Source organism: Callospermophilus lateralis, chromosome 13 (genome assembly GCF_048772815.1).
Source record: "Callospermophilus lateralis isolate mCalLat2 chromosome 13, mCalLat2.hap1, whole genome shotgun sequence".
Classification (NCBI taxonomy): domain Eukaryota; kingdom Metazoa; phylum Chordata; class Mammalia; order Rodentia; family Sciuridae; genus Callospermophilus; species Callospermophilus lateralis.
The window spans coordinates 72,327,895-72,353,296 of NC_135317.1; the positions used below are offsets into that span (position 1 = coordinate 72,327,895).

A 25,402-nucleotide genomic window follows, 5' to 3' on the forward strand; every position below is an offset into this window, starting at 1 on the left:
AGCTGTCAAGGTTCAGAATACAATTTCCCAGAACATGGTACCTTGGCACACTGAGTATTTAAGATGAAGAAAGTTGAACAAACTACAGAAGCAAGATCACTCTCTCTGAACTTCTCTTCTTTCTCCCAAGGTCATAAAAATAACCCTTCTTCCCTGAACACCCTCATATGACCAATGGCCTGCCTTATACTTGCAGAAAAGTAAAAACAGACATGGAAAATAATCTGAACAAACAGGCCTTACCAAGTGTCCCTGAGCTTATTACCATTAGCTCATGTCTTCTGGTCCAACCATCTTTCTAAATGATTGTCCATTCTTCAAATGTTAGCATTAAAATGTTCCGTGTCTTTGGGTCTTCATTTCTGAAGACTCCTGTGTCACATTAAAACTTTGGTTAAATCAATTTGTTATGCATTTCTCTTGTTAGTTTATCTTTCATTATAGGGGTGTCATCCATGATCCTAGCAATGGGTATGGAAAAGATTACTTTCTCTCCCTACAAACTCCACGTTGGTTCCAACTGGCAATAGTCACTATAATACTACCATATACCTGGATGATGTACCAAACAAAAGGAAGCCAAGGCAGAGGAACAAGGCCTAGAAGCCAACACACCTGGCTCTCAATGACCTGACCATAAACCATCTATGACCCTAGAAAGGTCACTAAGCCCCTCTGAGGCTCTGTTTTCCAGTCTGTAACATGAGGATATTAGACAATCTATAATTAATTCATGTTCAAATTATGGTTTTTTAAATTTCCCAAATGTCTCACTACTAAAGAAATATTTGGCCCTGGAGAGATAATATTCCCATCTATGAGAGATCCACAGGAGAGTATCTCACACTACTTCTACTTTATAGCAACTCTTTCTGTACAAATCTGGACCTTTTGAGAAACAATGAGGTGCCTCTGTTATGCCCCTCCTGGAAAAGCCATCCTGTGGTAACATCTATCCTAAACATTTCTTTCATCATGCATAAGTACTGCTTACATTAGCTCTGTTCTCAATTCTGACTTCTCAAAGGGCCATTCATCTCAGTTTGTCTAAGACTGGGAAGTTGAGCAGGATGAGGTTTTCAGTGCTAAATCCAGGACAGTCCTACTGCTGCTCAAATCAATATCAGCTGTAGATCATCCACAATGAATTCCTTGGGTTGTCCTCAGGTAAGAGTATCTGCATTTACCACTTTCCATTAGGAGGGTGCTTGTTATGGTTTGGATATGAGGTATCCCCCAAAAGCTCACGTATGAGACAATGTAAGGTTTGGAGAATTTATTGGGCTTAGCATTAACCTAATCAGTGAATTGATCCCTGATGGGATTAACTGCGTGGTGACTAAAGACAGGTAGGGTGTAGCAGGAGGAAGTACTTCAATGGGGGCATGGCTATGGGGTACATATTTTTCATCTGGAGAGTGGAGATCTCTCTGGTTCCTGATCATCATGTGAGCTGCCACACTCGGAGCCTGCTGCCTGTGGATGGAGAACACTGAAACCATGAGCCCCCAAATAAACTTTTCCTCCCCTAAAATTGTTCTGGCCAAAAGAACTGAACAGACACTCTCAGAAGATGATATACAATCAATAAATATATGAAAAAAATGTTCAACATCTCTAGCAATTAGAGAAATGCAAATCAAAACTAAGATTTCATCTCACTCCAGACAGAATGGCATCTATTAAGAATACAAATAATAAGTGTGGGCGAGGATGTGGGGAAAAGGGCACACTCATACATGGCTGGTGGGACTGCAACATGGTGCAGCCAATATGAAAAGCAGTATGGAGATTCTTTGGAAAACTAGGAATGGAACCACCATTTGACCCAGCTATCCCACTCCTCAGTGTGTACCCAAAGGACTTTAAAGACAGCACATAACAGGGACACAGCCACATCAATGTTTATTGCAGCACAATTCACAATAGTTAAACTGTGAATCCAACCTAGGTACCACACTTCCTTTGTCTAGATGAATAGACAAAGGAAGTGTGATATATTTATAACGGAATATTATTCAGCATTAAAAGAATAAAATCGTAGCATTTCCAGGGAAATGGATGGAGTTGGAGAATATAATGCTAAGTGAAGTTAGCCAATCCCAAAAAACACAAATGCCACACCTCTCATATAAGGATGCTGATTCATTGTGGGGATGGAGGGGAGCGTGGGAGAAATAGACAATATTTAGACAGGGCAAAGGGGAGGAAGGGAAGAGGGATGGGAGTAGGAAAGATGGTGGTATGAAAACACAAATGGTGTGACTCTACTTTGTGTTCAACCAGAGACATGAAAAACTGTTCTATTGTATGATAGGAATTGAATTGCATTCTATTGTCATATATAACTAATTAGAATAAATAAAATTTTTTTAAAAAATTGTTCTACTCAGATCTTTTAGTCACAGCAGTGAAAAATCTGACTAAAACAGTGCTCTTAAAATGGCATGATTTTGTACTCAAAAATTCCTTTATATTTCTCTTGAGTATTCAACAGAAAAAAAAAAACTCTTATTTTAGCATTGAATCATCACTGTACGTTATTTTGATGCGACCAAAAAACAAAACCCATGACCAACAACAGAAGAGTGAATAAAAGATTGTGGTCACTTGTTGATTCTCCTCACGAATATGCTCAGAGCTCTTCCTCTGTGCCAAGAAAACAATGATGAGAGAAAGACACTGTGACATGGAAATTACAATCTCAAAGTTTGGATATTAATCAAAGCATTTAACAAATCCATTTCCCAAATTGGCTCCAGTCTGATTACATGTAATCAAAGTTAAAACATTAATTATTTCACCCTTAATATCCTAGAGACCTAGGAATATCCACAGAATATGAGTATTCTTTTCTTTAACCCTTCAGAGCACCTCACCCCTTTGGTGAAATTGCCCTGAAAATATCAAAAATGGTCATAGACTAAAGCAAGAAGAAAATTGTTCTAAGCAAGAAGACAATGAAGCAGGTGTTCTGTGGCTTTAGTTCATCTGCCATACCAAGACACTCTTCAAAATCAGGGTGCCAGAATTCAGAAGCACTTGGAGTAGCTAAAAGCTCACATGCCTTTTCCACTAAGAAAAATCTTAAACAGGGAACACACCTGAGTGCTACATTTTCAGAAGTTCTCCACATACTCAGAGAAAGGGGGGAAGACAGACAATAGCTCATTTCAGGCTTATATGATCAGAAATGAGCATATACATTCATGCAGGCAACACAAAGGAAGTCACTGATGGTTGCTTTCGGTCACAGCTGGTCACTGGAATGGTGGAAAGACATATCTCCTAGTACAAACGTGGAGAGAGAGAAAGGGTGTGGCTTAGTAGGTTGATGATATCTCACCCACTGGCTGCCTCAGGCAGAAGCCCAGCCACCATCCCCAGCTCTACCTGCTCCCCCAACCTCCCCAGTCAGCCAGTTAGAAATGCCCAGTCAAGTCCACTTCATGGATGCCTTAGCTATGGGTCTGGGTCTGTTAGCATATGCTGTCCTGGTTCAGGCCATGACTCATCTGCCCGTTTGCTTCAATGTTGCTTTGTAACAACACACATGCACGCGCACGCGCACGCGCGCACACACACACACACACACACACACACACAATTTTAACCATGCTGAACTTTTCAGTTCCCTCAAACATGCCTCGTTTTATCTTTAGGTTTTTCGATACTGGTCACTTTTCCAATAGCACCTCTCCCCCTGTCTTCACTCTCTCATCTCCCTATCACTTATTCCATTTCTCATTACCTTTTAGACATCAATTCCTCCTAGATGTCTTTTCAGATCCCCCTGGACTGATTCGGGTACTTCTCCTCTGCATTTCTACACTACCCTGGACTCCTGTCACCAAGGGATCTACATTACAACTGCCTGTCTAAACCACAATTTAGACCATGCTCAGAGGCCACAATTGATTTCATCTTTACTGCCTTCTCACCTCAACCAAAGGAAACTGTGATCCTCCTGCCTCAGCCTCCCAAACTGCTGAGATTACAGGCATGCACCACCAACTAATCAGTTCATTAGAATGGGTAATGCCCAGTTCTTTAACTGTGTCCATGTGCTTCATTTTGCCACTGGGCTCCAAATCTGAGCAGACTCTGACCCAGGATAGACCATCACCTGCTTTCCATCCGTCTCCTAGGCCAGACTTACCTAGACCAATGCACGAATAGGTATGGCCCTCAGAGGAAGCAGGATACAAATGAGCCAAAGACTGTCGATTTATATTGGCCTCTACCTTATTTCTCCAAAGTATACCAAGACTCAAATATATAACAGTCTACATCAGTGGGTTTTGGGACATTTAGAGCCTGCCTGCTTTGTACTCCTTGCAACTATATCCTATACCTATAACCCATAAATAAGAGAAACCTAAGAGAGAGGCCGAGGTACTGCTGCCCTTCTGAACTCTGATCCAGACTCCCTGCTTTGCTGGTGACAATACTTAGCCACATCATTTCCCTTAGGGGTTTTCTTGCCTGCCTCTCCTATGGAGAGATGCCCCCATGCCATAACATCTGGAGGGGCTCATGTTTCATAGGACTTCCCTAAACGCCACCCCATCAAAGCATAACCCAAATAAAGCTTTGAGTACTGCCACCATCTGGGGCCTGGGTCTTTGCTTCTTGATTATCCCTTAAGTTCCTTGAACACCCCCCATCCAGAGGCAGAAACCTGGGAATTTATAATCTATGTAGTACCAGTTGTTTAGGGGTTGTTGTTTTTGTGTTTTTTTTTTTTTTTTGTGTGTGTGTGTGTGTATCTGTGTGTGTGTTTGTGTGTGTACACTGGGAATTGAACTCAGGGGCACTTGACCACTGAGCCACATCCCCAGCCCTATTTTGTATTTTATGTCAATTCAGGGTCTCACCAAGTTGCATAGCACCTCACTTTTGCTGAGGCTGGCTTTGAACCGAGATCCTCCTGCCTCAGCCTCCCAAACTGCTGAGATTACAGGCATGCACCACCTTATCTGGCCACTAGGTAATTTTTTTTTATCTGTTTTGTGCCCCTAGCTTAATAACTTTATTATCATTGGGTTTAATCAGTATTACTTTTAAAACCCAATCTTTGCCTGTAGAGTTCTGCTCCAACAATTCAGGATGGCCTTCTAGCTCTCATGATCCCATCTCAAATCTAACTGGGCTCTACATCTTAGATGTTGAATGTTTCCCCCAAAGGACCATGTGTTAAAGGCTTGGTCCCCACCAGGAAGTGGTGGAACCTCTAGGAGGTGAGGGATGGTGGAAGGTCTTTAGGTCAGTGGGCGTGTGTCCTTGAAGGGATTGTGGAACCTCATCTCTTCCTTGTTCTCCTCTGACTTCCTGGCCATGTCTGTCTTCTGTCACTAGCCTCTAGTTATGGTCATCAGTGTACTCCACAATGTACTCCCTACTGTTGCCACTTGGCAGATTTAGAGGCCTAAAGGAATGGGTATGCCAAAATAAACCTTTTCTCTTTATTATCATCTCAGGCATTTTATTATAGCAATAGAAAGCTAACAAACTTTCTAGCTCTGACCCTTATTTTCCTGTCATGGAAGACAATTTGGGATGCTGACTTTATCAGTCCTAGACCATCTTTGTAGACCACAATCATGGCAGACAACCCTGGGTATTTCACTTTAGTCACAAACAGTATTAGAAAAGAGTCTCTAAAATAGATTCCCTAGAAATATCTAGTTTCCATTCCTAAGAGTTTATAGCCCAAATATTTACAACAGAAAAGGACACTAACATGGCTGGAGACAGAATTGGGGACAATAAGCACAAGAGCACATGACATTTATGGTCAGGCTTATAGCTCAATAGAAAAGAAAAGTGACCTGTTAGCAAATAAAAAAAAAAAAAAAAAAAAGACGACAACACAGGATCCTATTATGCTATGACACCAAGTAAGCCTGAGATCCTATTAAAAAATACTGAAAGGAAATAGTTTATACTGATGGCCTAATACATTTTCACATAATCAACTTCAATTGTATGATGTGAGACTTATTTTTGGATAGTCATATTAGTAAGAAATGTCAACATGCCTTAAGTAATAACTTTTCCTTTGTTGATATTAGCCCAAGTTTAAGCTTTGGTCACATACAGTTCATGGAAGAATGACATTAACTGAAGAAACGCAATTGTAAGTGTAAAGGACAGAAATCCTAGTTACCTCAAATGAATATTGTAGGGATCTGTTGAATTGGTGTCTGTCTACTTGTCCCCCAGTCTGCATAACTTTCTGAAGAACAAGGTACTATAATATTAGCATCAGTCTTTAGCTTTAGAGGCATCCAAATATGACAAATATATGCCACAGGATGTTTGCTGCTGGGGGTTCTTACCCTAGGAAAAAGGCCCATAGCCATCACTCGACAATCAACACCTGGCCTCCAGTTTTTAGTAGGCACTTACTTCCTTTTCAAATGTCTGAGACCTGATGGTGGAACCCAGGGCAAAGGGGACGCCACAAAGAAATAGTCTCCAAAAATTAGGGAACTTTTCCTAACACTAGCAACCTCACTATCACTCTCTCTTCATTCCCCGACAGAGAGCCTCAAGTTGGCTTCCAGATCCCACAGCACCACAACTGGAATTAAGAGAAGGTGTTTTCAGTTCCTCATGGGTCTGCTCACAATGGAGACCCTAGGACGAGTACACAGGTATGAGATATTCAAACAGATCATATATGCATGTATGTGTATAAACACAAATATATACATACACAAATACAACATGCACAGGGATACACAAATTTACCTTATAAGAAAGCAGTGGACATGGATTAGGTAGGTCTGCAGTAGAGAAACATACCAGGGAATAAGGATTTGGAAAATAGAGCAAGAAGGGGACATAAACCAGACTTCCAGTTCAGAAAAAGTCTAATTCTGGGACAGAGCTGCCTATCTAGTCAGCAATGCCAGATTACTAGACTAAGGGTAAATTACATCTGATCTAAAGGAAAAGTTGGTCTTTTATTTTTCTTCGTCTATGGCATTTTCTAAGAAACTAATTTATATTCATAGTTGCAAAAACAAAAATTTCGATTTCTCAGTGGTGTCTCACAGTTAAAAGACATTTGAAAATAGACATGCTAACAGATGGGTATCCATGCTCTGTAAATTTGTCTCATTCTTCATTTATCCATTCAACAGATATTTATGTGTCAAATGCTAAGTTTGGTGAAGCTAACACTTCCATTTTTGCCTATCCAATATCCACTTGCCCTTTCTATCAGAATCCCGATTTTGGTCAAGGAGCAGTGTACCCTCCATAAAAATACCTCCCAGGATGCTTTGCACCTGGGAGTGGCCATGACCCAGATTGAACCAATAATTATCTCCATAGGACTGCCAGGGAAATTGTTTTCCAAAAAAAGAAAACAGATTTGAACCTCATTTTTTGTCATCCTACTATCCCATCCTAGAACACATCATGATGCCCAAGGGTGAACCACAGGTTGCAAATGTGGAAGTAGAAAGCTGGAAGGAGCCCGGGTAGCAGCTGCTCTAGGAACACTGTCCTGCTCACATCATTCTATAAGAAAAATCAACACTTTTGGGTGGTGGTGCTTACTGTAGTCAGCCTTCTGAAATAGGTAGCCTGCCTGGGGATACCACAAACAGCAAAAAGAAACTCTGCTCCTAATTTTAAGAGCCTCACTCTCACAAACTAAGGACCAAAGCCCAGTCACAGATGAACTTCAAAGACAGGGGAAAAAAAGAAAACAAAGGAGAAAACAGGAGCCTGGAGAAGGGAGCTACACAAAGAGAAGGAAGTCTGTCAAATGATTAGCAGAAAGATACTGTGACCCTGACAACAGGATGTTATCAAAGACTAACATTCAAAGAACTAGAGAATTCTTAAAAATTAAAACCAAAAAAGCATATGATATATATATATATATTTTTTTAAATAGGTTAAAAGAATTTAAAATAGCCTAGAAAACAGGAAAGAAAAAATTTTAGAAAATTAGAGGACTTATCAAGAAGTTCCTAAACTGAATGAAAGATATCAGAATGAAATAAAATTCAAAGGGAGAAAAAAAAATGAAGGTGAAGAAATCATGGGCAAGGTAATTCAAGAATAGCATCCAGAATTTTAAAAAAAAAAAAAAGTTGTTTGGAACGAGCTCTGAGCATCTAGTAAAATAGATGAAAGTAGTCCCAAACCTTTTCCAGGATACGTCATTATGAAATTTTAAAACATTCTAGCCAAAGAGAAGACTTTAAAGGCTCTCAAAGGAGGATCAAAAGTCAAGTTTCACACAAATATATATGTGTGTATAAACATATGTATATGTGTGTGTATATACACACATATTGAAGTGGAATGACCTCAGAATCAACTGCAACAGTCCAAGCTAGAAGAGAGAACATACTCAAATCCTAGATGATTTCCAACTCAGAATTCTACACCTAGCCACACTGTAGAGCAACAGAAAGGGGGAGTAAAAAGCAACGTCAGTAACAAAATTTCACCTCCCAACCATCCTTTCTCAAGAAGCAACTGAAGGAGGAGCTTTGCCAAAATGGGAGAGCAAATTTTAAAAAATACATCAACTCCAATAAGTAAAATTCCAACCTAAGAAAGAGGCAAAAGGAATATCCAGGATAATAGTTTCCCTGAACAACTGTAAGTAACAGGCCTAGGAATCAATAATCTAGATGGAGACATAACAGAAGTTTCCAGAAAAGACTAGAAGAAAAGATTGATAGATTAAGTAATCTCTGAACACATTCAAAGAAGATGTGCTTAGCTGGGAGAAAAAGTGGAGATAAATTAATGGACACACAGAAAACTAAAATGATAAAAACTATTAACTTTGAGGAAACGAAAACACTGCAGTAAAGGAAAATCATGAAAAATACATAAGCAGACCATCTTATTATAAGCATTACATATTAATCAACAAAAATGGGAAAAAAACTATTAGAAAGGTGGATGTATAGGAAGCACGGATCTGTGTAGTCGAGACAAAGCATGAAAAAAAGAAATATTTTAGAGTGAAAGCAGGAGCAATTGTTGTGTTAAAGGAAAAGGAGACAGCCTGGTGACTGGGTGAAGGGTGATCGATTTTTTTTTAAAAAATATAGTGAACATTTGTTATTGCTTTTTGATTCGCAGCACTGATTCTCCCATTTTTTGGGAATTCCTCATCTTATGAGTCTTGTTAGTATAGCCTCTCTCCTGCTATTGGGGGGAAAAAAAGGCTCTTGCTTACCCAGGCTCTCAAAATTAACCTAGGCTCTGCCAATTAGCTGGGGACACGCTGGTGGCAGTACATAGTAGCCAGTGCTAGTGGTATTGATGGTGTAAGACAGACTAATGCCCAGTACTATCTTGGGTGGGTCAGTAACATCTTGACACAATGAAGGCTGTCACAAGTAGGGGTTTGATTCCTGGGTACATAGCCCCCAATCCCATTGTCTTTGTTCAGATCCCTGTGATTGTATTAAGCTACGCTTTTTCCCTTTTGAAACATCTGGTTTTCTGCATAAATCATCCAGTTGGTTTCTGCTCCTTCCAAAGAGGAAGCTGGTCCAGAAACTGATACCAGCATAGCTGTCAGCATTATGGTCACAAAAATTTAGAGAATCTACATTTGTTCACTCTGGATTCTTTGGAGCTTAAAGGTAGTGAAAAATCCAGATACTAATAAACAGACTCTGTAAGTTGTGGCATGCAGCCGAACTATTCATAAGATGTTTGATCACCCAGAAATAAGCCTCAATAAGACTCCAAGTAAGCAAGTCCACAGAACATTTCTGTGGTGATCACTGACACTACCCAGTTCTCCCATCATCATGGCACCCCAGCTGGTGGGAGCATGACCAGCAGAAACCCAGACAGTTAACCTTTACTGGAGATTGCCTCTGTTCCAAGAAAGCTGCCTCACCCAAGCTCAACATCTTTCTAGGGCAGCCCACACTCGATCACCAATTGACATGGAAGGATAGAGGCCTCCCCACTCCCACTCCAACTGGGACAACTCAACTCCCTACAGGATCCAGGGAAGAAGCTTCCATCAAGACTACACCACATGCACTTTTCCCTCTTCCCAATCCTGCTTCCTGTCCTTCCACTGCTGCCGACCTCCAGAGAATTCCGTAACACATACCTGCTTGCTAGTCTACCTGGAGAACCCAAGTTACAACATTAAGGACACGGTGTCTTCAGTTCTAAGAAGAATGGGAGAGGCTGGTTGCTTTCAATTTCCATGAAATGTTTAAATTATAAGGAGAATGATAGGATCAAATCCCTGAATTTGGGCTGGGTGTAGTGACACACGCCTGTAATCCCAGCAGCTCAGGAGGCGGAAGTGGAAGGGTTGCGAATTCAAAGCCAGCCTCAGCAATTTAGCAAGGTGCTAAGCAACTCAGTGAGACCCTGTCTCTAAATAAAATACAAAATAGGACTGAGGATGTGGATCAGTGATCAAGTATCCCCAAATTCAATCCCCAGTACCCCTTCAAAAAAAATAATAATCCCTCAATTTATGGCTTAGGACATGGCCTGGACACCAGAACCTTCTATGACTCTGCTATAAACAATCTTATAGTCATAGGACTGAGAAAGCAAAAATAAAATGTTTGATCACTACTTTATTAAGCTCCAATGTCAGCTGAATTCCTACCGTTATAAGGTATCCATAGATTAGGATCCCAATCTAGAAATCTTAAAAAAAAATGAAGTAGGGATGTGCGATAGTTGAGACCCTGCCTACCTAATCCTTAAACAGCATTCCTTGACAGCAGTAGCAACCCCTCTTTCCCTAATAAGGCCTATCTGACCTTGCCAGGGGACACTTCTTAATGAAATCACTTGAGGAATCACTGTGCAAGAAAAGCATATTTCCCTTGTCCCTCTTGCTCAGCACTCCTCACTGTCTAGAAATGGACCCCAGCATCCCCTAAGGGGCTTATTATAAGGCTTTCATTCCCAAAGCACAGTAATATTTTTGCTACTGTACATGGACAAAAATATGGATGGGAATGGATTCTGAGGATTCTAGTTGGACAAAATAACAAATGTTAGATTGGATGGAGTTATTGACATGGACGCATTTATAAGAAATCCAAGATTGCTTATGGCAGCTAGAAGTGGTACCAACTGAGCACACTTGGTAATCCAAACTCCACAGCTGCCTCTATGTGGAGATGTCAGAAGTGGAGAAATCATCAAGGAAGTAATAGAATGATTTCAGGCAATAAGAATGTCAGAGTGGATTTATCACTTGTGACCTGCTAACTATGCCCTAAGAGAGCCCAGATACACACCCTTCACCAAGACTGAGAAACATTTCAGTGCAAGGAGTCCAGGCATCTCAAATGTGCCAACAAGGCTATTCTCTAGGCTAGAGATGCTGCTGTGGGACATTGAGGGTCTTCATTTCAACAGGAAGACCAGACTGCTTAAGTGATTAAAACACATAGTGGCACTTAACCCCAAGGCAGTGTGGGCATGACTAGTACTCTTCGCCACACAGCCAGTCTGGTGGTCAGAATGCTGTGAGCCATGGGGAATTTTTGGCGACGCGTTATCATAAGGCCCCTTGACTTTGAATAGATGAGGGCCAAAGTCACTTACCTTAGAAAAGTTACTGAACCTCTCCAGTGCCTTGCCCCATACCTATAAATACCATTTTGTCTTATAAGGATAAGACTATTACCTACTCACAGGGTTGTGAGAATTTCATGATTGCTATCAGTTCTTAAAGCCACATTTGGCACAGATAAAGTACTCAGTAAAGGTAAGATATAATTACTATTACTATAAATGTTGTGATTGTCATTGTAAGTACAATCAGAAAACAGCTAGTCTGGATGAACAAAGCTCAGCCAAAGCTTTGCTCACAACCATGATTATTACAACTCTGTACCCAATTCCAAGACCGGAGTCAATTCACAGATCTAATGCCCCCTTGAAGGAACCGGAAGCCAAATACCCATAAGCAAAATCATTAATAGCACCATGGAGATAGAAAATAAAAATCTACTAGCGTGAAGCACACCAGGTAACCTTAACAAGGTACTAACATACAAAGAAAAATTTTTTTTAATATTTAAAGGTTTAATCACCACTGAAATTTCTAGGGGCTTAAGATCCAAGAAAAGGACAAGTTGGTCAACGTGTATCACATTCCTCAGAAGCACAACTATTGGTAGCCTTTGGAATTTGGCAGTAGTATATGCACACAGAGGCATGTCTCAAGCTCATTTACCAGGTGAGTTTTACCTGCCACAGAACACTAGGAGGCCATGCTACCTGAGTCATCCATGATCAATTGGGAGTTACCTGTTCTACCTATCCACAAAGTCAGGTATGCCACATAGCCCTCCATCAAAGAATACTCATACATTGAGAGGATCCTGAATTCACAAATAAGTTGAAGAAAAAGGGAACTTGCCCTCCCAGGCTGCCAACTCCTGCTACACTGCTAACCTCCTCTTATGCCCCACCTGAGGCCCCAAAAGGATTTCATGGATTGTGGCTGGTGGGGGCGGGGGAGAAATGAGCTGTTCACTCATGATACCCTGGAATCTCCCAGAAATGGACAGCTGTAACCTTACACATGAGGCGGTCCGAGAAGCAACAAAAAAAAAGAAAAACCTCATATTGAGTAGACTACTAAGTGGTATATTCCATAGACCAATTTTTCTGGAAGAAAAGTATTTAAAACTGATTCATGAGAGTATTCAGTAGTTCCCGGGATAGTCAGGAGCAGAAAGAAATTAATTGGATGAATGTTGATAGGGATGTTGGGGGGGAGATGTTTGTAAATGAACACCTCAAAATGAGCCCAGCAAGAATATCAGTTATTTATGTAAATAACAGAAGGACCTGCTGATCTCAACAAGGTCCTGTGTCCACCTGCCATCCTCTTCCCACAGTCATTCAAATGTTTTTTCAAGGGGTTCATCACCAAAGTGGCCATAATGGCAGTAACAAGGGTTTTGGGGTGGGTCAACAAACGTGGATTAACCCTCACAGAACTGACCTGGCTCCGAGAAAAGTTGCGAGTCTAACTTTCCAGTCTCTGACCTCCCACATTGAGATGCCAAATTCATTACATTGGACCATTTTTGAGAGGCCAGGGAGATGGCCTTATTGTGAACATATAGGCTTTCCAACTCCACCATGCTGCTTCTAGCATCAGTGCCACCATCCACAGGCTAACTGCCCTGTTATCAAGTACAACATCACTTCTAGGGACCTTACTCGGTAACAGTAAGACCTGGGTACTGCTCATGGGGTTCACTGGTCCTACAAATCATCCAGAAGTAGCTGGCCTTAGAGAACAGTCTGTTGAAGCACATTAGGATGCTGTCCCATGGGAAATAAAATGTGCTCTGAACCAGCAGACTACATATTATGCCCTTATCCACAGCTTAAATATGTAAGGTGTCCACATGTTAAAGTGGCATCTCTCATTAGTACCCTCTTAATCCACTCCTAAAATACCTTCTGTTCTACAACTCTCATGTGCCATTGAGAAGCCTCACCACCCAGGAAAGAAACAATGATTCCACCAAATCAAGGGTTTATCACCCAGTCACTTGGGGCTCCTCAGGGAGCTATGTGAACAAGTAAAGGAGGTTTGTATGAGCTTGGAAGATTAGTCTTTACCATGAGAGCAAACAGTTACTCCTACTTAATGGAGGCAGGAAGGAGAACCTGAGAGCTCCTGCCTTCCATTAACTGTGGACCTCACTAAAGCAACCAAACACACATGGGACTAGCAAAGCTTTGGACCAGCCTCACAGGAACGGAGGTTTTGGATTTAACCACTGGATTAAGAACCCCAATGGCAAAGGTACCGACACAAAGAAAACACAGAATGACGACACACGAAAGGGAAAAGTCACAGACCATCCCATCAGTAACAGACGTTAGCTCTGAAGCATGCATTCCAAGTTATTTTCTGTGTAATGTATTTTATCTTTAACTTCCATTCTTTCCCTTTTAATCTAAAACATGTTAGTGGGGGTCACCTCTACAACCAAGCCCATAACTACAGCCAATTAACATAATGGCAGAACTCAAGAAGACATGGACACCCCCAGAACTGTATACAATTACAAACCCATGAATTGTCTCTTGTTGGGGAAGAGGCATGCACATTTTCAGTGACATGAGCTGTAGGTGTGTATTTTTCTGAAGATGTCCAGCCTGCAGCACACCCCCTGCAACTATATCTAATAAGACCTCCTTAAATCTTTCTCAGCAGACCTTGGAAGGAGCTGCTCAATACCTCTCTTCCCAAACGTCCCTGCACAGTAACAGCACTCAGCTTCCCGTCGGCCTTCAGGAAGCTACAATCACTACCACTTTTCCCACTGATTGCTTTTAAGTAGCTGAAAGCAGATGTTAAGTTTCCTCTAAACTACCTTCATTCTCTCACTTCCAATTATTATTCTTTGACCAAGATTTACACTCCCCCAAAATGAACACTGCCAACCATGACCAAAGTCAGTCAGGACTTCCCATTTGCCAAAATGAAACAGACTCTCCTCTGTCCCTTCTCTTCTGGCCTCTTGAACCTCTAACAGAACAGTTCCTTCTTGAGAGGGTCACAAGACCACGTTTCCTCCTGTGTCAAATATTCCTGCCCACTCAGTGTGGGCTCCTCCTCTCCCGTCTGCCTCTTAAATGAGATTCACCTGGGTCTGGTCCTTGGGAAGATATGTTTGATGCAAGTACTGAAATAGTCCCAAAGGGGTCCGAGGTAAGCTGCCTAGAGCCCAATGTGGGCACACCCACGACTCCCAGTGCCCTGTCCATGCTGCCCTTGTGGAGATCTTCCCAGATCAGACTCCACCGAGGCTTAGAGCAACTCTAAGCGTTTCTGGAAATTGAAGGTTTAAAAACAAACAAAAAAAAAAAGTCATAACATCACCCTAAAAATAAAAATACACAGGGAGAAAAATTTTATTTTGATGTCTCCAGGAGAATATTAGAGGGAATGAAAGAGGGGGAAAAAAAAAAACAATGACCCTGGTTACCATGGAGCTCCTAATATCCTCTCAACTACAGTAAGTAGCACTTGAGCTCTGATAGACACCCAACCACACTGCTCCTCCCTCCGTGCCAGGAGAGGATTCAACACCTCCCACAGAGTTCATGGATGTCCTCTTCCTTTGATTAACCACAAATGCATCCCACCATAACCTTGACCAACACAGCTATTCCTGTTTGTTTTGTAGGGATCGCTTTCTGGAACAACATAAAGATGCATAGCTTCTCTTCGCTGCCTTAGGCAAGATCTTGGATCACTAACTAGGATATCTGGCCACTCCTGGGAACACCAATCTAATGTCATCCACAAGGCATTGTTCTTATGGAATTTTTCTTTACTTAAAGCAGCTACAGGAGCGTTCGTTAAGCACTTCCACAGTGAGCACAGAGGGAGACAGACACCAAAGGCTGAAGCAGTGTTTTCTCTAAAACAGTTCTCTGCTTGGGGGTGGTCAGAAGGGTCATTTCTGGGCAGGGTAAAACATCACTCAGTTCCAAGATCCTTGGAGAAAACCCAGTTGTACATTTTCTTGCCCAAGAGACATCCTTTATTCTGCCTGTGCCGTCTCACATTTGATTGCAAATTTAGGATGGGGAGGAAGGCTATTACAGAAGAGAGCATCTTCTGTGATCAAGAGAGTAAAAGGGATCAAATAAAATGACATCTTCATAATTTAAAAAAGAAATTAGAGCCCGTGTGGTGGGGCTCACCTATAATCCCAGCAACTCTGGAGGCCAAGGCAAAAGGACTCCAAGTTCAAAGCCAACCTCAGCAACTTATGAAGACCCTGTCTCAAAATAAAAAAAAAAAAAATAATGAGAACTGGTGATCTGGCTCAGTGGTGAAACACCCCTTAGTTCAATCCTCTGTACAAAAAAAAAAAAAAAACACCCACTAGTCAGGGTCCAGGACCTGCACGGCCTTTGCAAGCTTCCTAACCTCCTGGTGCTTTATTCTCTCGCCTTCTCTGAACATCCCAAGAGTGATCAGCCACCAAACCCTAAAGCAGGGGGAAAAGCCTATGAGTAGTAAAGAAAGGGGTTTCTTGTCACAATGTGCCCTAATGCCACATGCCCGGAGAGGAAAGCCCCAGGGAGTGGCAGAGATGGCAGGTCCACCACAAGGATAAATGAAGCCATCAGGACCCACTGGACACACCAGTCAATGACACTGCATCAGCCGCTGCTTCTGTTTTCTCATCTTTGACTTATCCCAAATTTTTCACCCCCAAAATGAACAACAAAGTCAGCCATGACTTCCCGTTTGCTGCAGTGAAAGACTTCATTCTCCTGCTCAGCCTCTCGTCAGTTCTTTCCTCATGAAACCGTTTGCTTCCTCCTTCATTCATTCATAGCCAGCCCTTTCTACCATCCTCTTACATGTTGGCATTCCTTAAGGTTCCATACTTGGCTCTCCTTCCTTCTCCTTTGACATTTTTCTAGGAAATTCTTCACTCCCATAGCCTCAGTGATAAGCATATATAAGCAATGGCTCCCAAATGTCCATCTCTATCACCTAGTTTCAGACTCACTCCGATTCATCTTCCTCACTGCAATCAGATTGACATTTCTAAACCCCAGATTTAATCCTATTCCTCACCATTTAAATACTACCATGCAAATCTTCTTTAGCTTGATCCAGAAACTCTCCATAATAAAACCCTTTTCTACCTTCCCAGAAACATGCCTCGTTTTATCTCAACTCTGCATCCAGTTCAACTTAGGACTCATCCTTCCTGAATGCCTCAGAGTAACCCACCTGACCAAGGACCTTTGTTCATGTCACAGCCCCAACCTTCATCGGCCCATCCACCCGATTTCTTAGAACCAACAGATGCATCAGTTTACCCTATGATGATTTTATGACCTGTTCTTTCCCATGTCAAGAGGCAGATAATCCCCTCTTCTTTGTATGCCCTCTGACCACTGAGTCTTTGCAGACATCTCTCTCAGTCCTATAAAACTATTATATAAAATGAAGAAAGTGTTTTCTTCATATGACTTCTCTAGAATGAGTCATAAGAACAAGGACGACATCCCATTCATCTTCATATCCCCAGGGCCAAGTGCAAAACCTGGCAACCAATAAATGCTTTCTGAGTAGAGAAATGAATATGACAGCTCCCAGCTCATATGCTAAATACTCAAGTGCAAAGGGAATTCAGAGTAAAAATGTTTTCAAGTTTGGAAAGGGTTAATACAAAAGGCTTACTATCTGGAGTCAGGATTTGACTAAGAATGCAGTACTGGGCAGCTGTGGTTGTGGCTCAGTGGTAGAGCACTTGACTAGCCTGTGTGAGGCTCTGGGTTCAATCTGGCACCACATAAAAATAAAAAAATTAAGGCATTGTGTCCATCTACAATTTTAAAAATATTTAAAAAAAGAATAGAGTACAGGTTGGCAAAGAGAAAATTATTAAGAAGGTGACTGTTTTACTCAAATTAAGACACTTTTGGGGGAAAAAGCAAATATATATTATGCCAAGTCGATAGATCTAAAACAGATCTTTAAAATGGGACGTAGTCACCTTACAAATTATGATCCCAAAATTGTTTTAAGAATGACATGAAACAGAAGTTTTTCCTGGGTGCCCCTCATGTCAATTTTTTAAATTTCCAAAACACCGTACTGCTACTTTGCATTCAGAAATGGGTGAACATTACCGGTTGCCCAAACAACTCCCTTCTCCAGTCCTCATCTTTGAGGGTGCAAGTTCGTTCATGTGTCTGACCTCTTCCCACAGTGACCTCGAAGAAACTCCTGGTTCTCAGCTAATCACAGGCACCCGTTCCCTTTGTGGGAGCCCGACTACAACATGGGTGGGGGTATGACCCAGTTTGCACCATGAGCCACCAAGAAGGCTGCTGGGGGACTTCTTGGGAGATTTGCCTTCTTCTTACAAAGAGGCACAGTGGGACTTGCATTTGTGGCCAAATAGCAGATTACCCATCCAGATAATCATCCCTGAGAACATTTAAATGTTGGATAAAATATTTAAAAGCATACTTTTAAATATATAACCAGCTATTTGGAAAATGAATAAAGTCCTTGGAGGGCAGAAACATAAAAACAACCCAAGCAGAAAGATGGGTGAGCAGAGCTGCTTGTCTTAGCCATGGTTGCATCTGTCAGACCCTGAGGCCCTTGACTTTACATCAGCCACATGTGAGGATTGGTGGCAACACTTGGAGCCCACATTACAGAGGAGCTTAGGATGAGATTCCACAAAAATCTAGGTTTCCAAAGGCCAAAATTCCCATGACCCGCATGGCCCCAAAAACCCAAGCCAGAACTTCAAAGTAGCACCAAGGTGCTAACACCTCCAGGGACCTGGCAGAAATAAACCTTCTCAATGCACATATTCCAAATCCAGATTCTAAAGAATTCCAAAGACAAAAATGGCAAAGAACATGAATTCACAATCAGAACCCCTAGAACATGGGTGATAGTGAGATGGAGAGTGAGACTAAGATATTTTAAATCATCTATAGCTCTAGAACACAAAATGCTTAACATGTTTGAAAACACAGCTCGCCTTATCTGTTTCACATTCATGTTTTCAATCAACCATAAATCAAATATTCAAAAAAAATTTTTCTGTACTAAACATGAACAGATTTTTTGTCATTATAACAGATAAGACTATAACAGACTATAACATAACAGATAATACAATATAAATGCTATGTATATAGTCTTAGGAATTATAAGTAATCTAGACACGAGTTAAAGGACACATGAGGACATGTGTTGGCTATGTGCCATTTTATAGAAGGAACCCAAGTTTCTGCAGATTTTGAACTTCAAGGGGGAGTCCTGAAGCCAACCCTCCCATGGATACCAAGGATGTGATATGCATGCACATATCAATATGTATGTATACACACAGGAAACTGAAAAAGACCTTGCAAATATGAAGTACCAAAGGTACCAAAGAAAATTCAAATAATTGATAATTAAACAAAGATATATCCAAAATTCAAAAATTGATCTCAAATATCAAAGTGGTAATCACAAATTTTGATCACTACTTCAAATAGTTTGAATGCAGTATATACTCACTTAGTATACATTATAACAGCAAAAAGAACTGAAATTATTTCTTATGTTACTCAGTAGTTATATTTTGAGTCATAATGCTAAGTTTAATTGTGAGACTATTTTATGTATAGCATGAGTAGAACAAATAAGTCAATGGTTATGTAATTAGGAACAGAAATTCTCATCGATTTAAAGTAAAAAGGCACAAACAAAAATCTAAGGTGCTAAGAAACAGTAAGTAAACTTGAATTTAAAATATCAATACAAATTCATGGGAGTATATTTTATGGAAAATATTTCTAAGTCTGTGCACTGAAAAGGCTCCAAGCAACACACCCCTATAGCAATGAAAACTCAGCTCTCAGCTCCTAAGTACAGTCTGCCAACCAAAAGGGACCAAAGTTTCTCTGGAGATCTGGCAGATTCCAATACTGGACCCAGGAAAATCCAAGGTGAGCACTGGTACATTTATCATTCCAGAAAGTAAGAAAATGTTCAGAAGCAAATAGAGGTACAAAGAGAACACAGAGATGCCAGCTTGAACACCTTTGGGACCATTTAAGCATCAAAAATCAAAATGATTTTGTTTTAAACAGTTATTTTGATTTTTGATGCTTAAAACAGAATCATTTGAAAATTATCACTGGATGGGAGCATTTCACTAACTTCTTACTTTAAAAAATATATATTTAAACTGACATTACCACACATTTGCCCAGTCTTAATGAGAAACTATTCAAATCCAATTTATGAGGGAAAGTTCTTTACAGAACACCAAAACGGTAATGATAGATTTAGACGATCAGCATTTCCAACTCCAGTGGGGGAAAAAAAACTGATGCAGACATGGTTCATTAAAGGATGCAAAACCTATTCAAAGACATTATTCTAGGTTATTGAGGAACTGGGTATCACGGTGCACTAAATTAACACCATGTGATAAGTGCCAATGGCAAGGGGATTAAATGTATTTTTACAAGGTTGAGACCTGCAGGTGATGCAGCTTAACATGCAGGTGATGTAGCTCAGCAATGCAAACAGCAGAGACAACCTGACATTGTATGCTTCTCAAAAATAAATGAGGCATATAGCATCCCACATGAAGTGATTTTTCAAAAAAATAATTAAGTTTTCATACAGAAAATCTCTAAAGGATATAGACCCAACTTTCAGTTTACAGAAAACAGACATAATATAAAAACAAATTTGAGAATAATGAAACAAAAAATATGCTGAATATAGAATATTATGCAAGATCACAGGTATGGATTTTTCAAAAAGAATTATTTTAAAAAGTGGTTGAACTATTTAACCTTGAGGTAAACAAAAAAAAAAAAAAAAAAAAAATCAAATGATGCATTTGGATACAGTCTAGGTTGAGAAAATAGCCAAAAACATTTTGGAGATAGATATAAAGAGACTAGATACTAGTTATGATACATGTGAAACATAATTGTGGTTAGAAAGAACACAGGAAAAATGTTCATCTATCTGATGGTTACATCATGTTTATTATTTAGTTCCTGAAAACTTTCTAGTGTTTAGTTAAAACTTTTAATAAAAATTAGGGAAGAGCTCAAGTATACACTATCACCTCTGAGGTAGCTAAAAATAATTAACTTAAAAATCCATCAAGCATTTTGATGTAACTTTCAGTTTAAAGAAATATAGGTCAAGGGAGACTAAGCTAAATGGCCTCATTAGGAGGCATAAGGTAGAACATCCTGAAAGAAATGGCCTGGTCCAAGTTGGTGACATAGAAAGGGATGGTGCTACATTAAGACAGTCTAAGGACAGAACAAGTAGATACAGCAGGTGGTACTACTTACCAAATAGAGTATGAAGGATGTTTGGGGTCAACTGGTAAAAATCTAGATTGTCTGGACATCAGTTAAAAATTTAATCATGTGTAAAGGTAGAGATCATTTAAATCTAAAGTTACAAAAATATATATATATATATACACACACACACACATACCACACACATATATACATAGAACATAAGCTTATTTGGGAACACTGTAATGAGGTATTAAAAAATGAAGGATAAGATTTTATCAAATGTGATCTTAGATACAATGCTCTCTGGATAGATACAATGCTTTCATTTTTAAATTATGGATGATCCATATTTTTTATTATCTACAATGAAAATGTACATAATAACAAAAGCTTTATTTTTAAAAGATTTAGAAGTGAATGTCTTTCCTACCAAGGTCCCAAAGACTTATTTTAAAAGACCCACCTCCCCCGCCAAAAAAGGGCATGAAGTATGGAGGAAATTTTACCAATACTATTGCATTAAAATAAGGACTATTTATCAAAAGACAACAGTAAAAAAGTCAGACCACAAACCAGAAGGATATTAATATTTGCTGTACAAACTTTAAAAGGATGGTAATATAGAATAAATAACTCCTGTGACTCCATTAAAAAAAAATCTCAGAAAAATAAGCAAAAGTTATTAATGGTCATACCAGTAAAGATGATTAATCTGAGTCCTACAGACCTATGAAAAGATGCACATGCTCATTAGTAATTAAGGAAATGTAAATTAAAACTGAGATCTGATTCACACCTACATTTTTTTACAATTAAAAGCCAATATCAAGTGTCAAGGAGAATTTCAAGGGGCGAAACTCTGACACTGCCAAGAGGAGCATTAATTCTTTTAACCAGCTTAAAAAGTAACTTGGTATTACCTTGTAAATCTTAACATGCATACTGCATACAACCCAATTCCATTTTTAGGTATATTTATTACACTTTCACGAACCCTTGACAGCAACTCGCCCAGTCAAATGGGGATTTTTCAGTTTTGTGGTACTAGAGATTGAATCCAGGTGAATTCTTCCACTGAGCTAAATCCCCAGCTCTGTTTTTTTGAGACAGGATATCACCATGTTGCTGAGGCTGGCCTTGAACCCAAGATCCTATTGCTTCATCCTCTTGAGTAGTAGCTGGGTTACAGGTATGAGCCACCACATCCATCTCAGTTGAAGTTTCTAAGCAGCATTTTCTCATAAATTAGTAAGTCAGCACTTTGCTGGTGCATTAAAGTACTGCTTTGTGATAGTTTACACACACACACACACGCGCAAAGTGCATTTCTTACTATTTATTGGTGGTGTACCAAAGAGTTTGCTACACGGGGGAATCCTTGCATGTGAGCCCCAAGAAACTCTCAGAAATACAGAACATGAAATAGCAAACTGTCTTCCAACACACAGAACAGATGACAGGGGTGCTCCACAACAGTGGCAATGAACATTCTGTGGCTATACGTATCAATATGGGCACTTCTCAGAAACCATTGTGGGGGTTAAAAAAATTTTTTTTAAAGTCACAGAAGAACACAAGGCTGGAGATGTTACTCAACTGTAGAGCACTTGGCTTAGCCTGCACACAAGATCCTGGGTTCAATCCCCTCTATGGCAAAGAAAAAAAGAGTGGATCTAATGTATATGAAGAGGTCTTAAGATATGTAATTTTAGGGATTTGACTGTGGTCAGAGTACAATGAAAGTAAAGGGAATGAAACAAAACCAGAGGTGGAAGCAGGAGATTGACAGGATGGGGTGATACAACGGGCCTCTAGGATTCTGGTTAAATCGAATGGTAAGAAAGTAATCATTGGTAGCATCTGCGCTACCAAAATTTACCATGCCTAGTGCTGATCTTAGGTGTAACTGTTATATGTAGCAACTTTACTATTTAAAGCCCCAAGTTATACTCAATTTAAAAAAGACTCCAACAGAAATTCCTTTAATTTGGATGCTCTACAACTGATTTAGTCTAGGCTATTTAACCCTATTCCATTTGTCTCATCATATCATTAAAACCTGACAGTATCAGCCCCACCTACAAAAGATCTAGAAGGAACTCAAATGCTCCAAAGAAATGATACAGAAATGCTAATCACTCCAATTTGATCAGTATGCCTTCAATATATGTACTGACATCACATCATGTCCTATAAATCTGTAGTTATTACACACTAAAAAAAAATTAAAAGAACCTTCTGTCAAAGAATGCTGTAAGAAGCTGCACAAAGCTAGTTTAAAAAAAAAAAAAAAATCCACTGGGAAAGGAGAGACTCATTTAAACTGTTTGGCATTTTTCAATCCTAAAAGGTTTTCTCCTTAAAACATTCTGATTAAGCATGTGTGAAACCAAGGACAATCAAGATTTATAAATCTGTAAGTCACCGAACAGATAAAACAGGCTTCTACTCTTGCCCTTGGCAGGGAGCAGCTTAATCTGCCTAGAAGATCACACACCCCCAGCTGTCGTTAAAAGCTAGAGGTCAGACCACAGGCAGAACTGGGCCACCACCGCTGAAGTTCTCCAAAGGAACAGAACAAGGCAAGGAGGAGAGGTAGTTCTGAACAGGGCAAAACACTGTTGTTTTGGCCAGAGGAATAAAGGACAGGTTTCTTCACAAATTCTATACTGGAGGCTATGTCCTGCTGAGGAAATAAGGCTTTTGCTCCACCTTGCAGGCAGATGGAGAGAAGAGGGGTAGAGAAGAAAGAGGCCAAGGGAACACACACAAGTGCACAAACACACCGCTCATTTACCCTGTGCACCAGACACTATGAATACACCCTTAAAGCGCATTATTTTATGTAATCCTCAAAACTCTGCAAAGACAAGTCTCACTTTAGACACGAGGATGCTAACACTCAATAAGACACCAAAGCCCATTATTGGCTGGTGGACTGGGGTTCAAATCTATGTCTGTCTGATGTTAAAACTCACACTCCTTCCTTCGTTTCTCACACACAAAGAAAAACAATGACTGTAGAATAACTCAGTCTTGGAGTGCTTTCTCTTAGAATGGATGCCAAGGCTGCCCCCAGCAACTCCTGCTCTCTAATGCCAAATGCAATGCAGCCATATATCAAGATGCACACCCTGCTAAGCTGGGTAGGATTCTGCGACAAGGAGGGGGTCACTACATAAGTCTTCACTCCCAGGCCACACCTCCAGACACAAACTTCTCACATGTATAATCTTAGCCACAAGAGGGAAAGGTTTAAAATAAAAGGTTTGTGCAAAGCCACAGCACCCTGAACCTCTCCCACCCTGAACCTACTTAATTCTGAGGCCAACCACTGGTGCTTGTCCTTAGCGACAGTGGTTTTCACAATTACCTAAGGTCCAAGAAGAGACAGTCTCCAGAAGGGGGATGCTGCTGTAGATGGCATGCATGTACATGAGGCGAGCCATCAGCTCAGCCAGGCCCCACCAGCAGAGAAGGCGGCCCAGGCCCCGGCCAAGGACGGAGAGGCTGCCCCTCAGGGAGGGGAGTTCTTGCTGCTGCATCTAAAATGGAAACAAAGGAGAAGGTTGTATTAGATGGTGCCTTGATTTCCAAAACCTTCAGATAGTCCCTTCTATGATGTTTTTAATAAACTGCTCAAAAATTATTGCCATTTCTGCTAACAGAAGGTTGGGTTGGGTTGCCTTGGAAACCATTTTCTTGGGTGAAAACGTCATATCTCAGCTGGAAGACTGTCCCAGAAAAGGAATAGGGTGGGACCAACCAACAAGCTACCTGGCTGGGAGGCAGCGCTTAATGTATTTTGCCCCTGAAACCCCACCCCAGGGACCTTGGCATCTGTGGAATCTAGGGTCAACCTATCTGTCTTCTTCCTACTTTCACTCATGTCTGTAGAGTCAGGCTAAGTCAGGAAGAGGCACCAGCTGACAAAAGAGTGGAAGCCAGCCTGAGAGAGAGAGAAAGATATTAAGAGTGTATGTTATTTTACCTAAAGTTGTTTTTGAAATAAAGTCAACTTAACAGGGATCTGTGTCCTGCTCAGCAGCAATATATTAGTTAAGAACATAAGACTTTAGAGTCTAAGTCAAGATCCAATTATAGCACAAACCATAGAACTGTGTGATCCTGAGCAACCAGTCTTGGTTTCCCCACAGAAAAAAGTTGTCATGATTAAACATGAAAAAGCACCTAAGTACATCATTTAGCATATTGAAAGCACCAGGTGACTGATAGCCTTCATGCACCTTCTTCACGTTCTCCCCTCTGGAGTCCTAGAACACCAGCTTCATGCTTCAGGGCAGCATGAAGAGAAAGTTCATGGCCAAACATCAGAGGTGAGAGAGGGGCGTTCATGTTGTTCAGAGAGGAATTACAGTCCCACTAGCCCTTATCTGGAATGCTTGGGACCAAGAGTATTTCAATTTTTCAGATTTTAGACTATTTACACAGACTCTACTGGTTGAGTGCCCAGTCTGAAAATCTGCCCCAAAACTTTCAGATTTTGAAGCATTTCAAATTTGAGATGCTCAGGCTGTGCTGAGATTATCCTCAACATATG

General features: G+C 40.5%; 1 protein-coding gene across 3 annotated transcripts in view; it reads right to left on the reverse strand.

Moving 5' to 3' along the window:
• Hhat (hedgehog acyltransferase) overlaps positions 1 to 25,402 on the reverse strand; it is a 296,093-nt gene that overhangs the window by 209,950 nt on the left and 60,741 nt on the right. For all 3 annotated transcript variants that reach the window (XM_076831926.1, XM_076831925.1, XM_076831924.1), the window contains one exon: positions 24,215 to 24,386. In XM_076831926.1, coding sequence (XP_076688041.1) covers positions 24,215 to 24,386 — 172 coding nt within the window. The remainder of the gene's footprint in view (positions 1 to 24,214; positions 24,387 to 25,402) is intronic.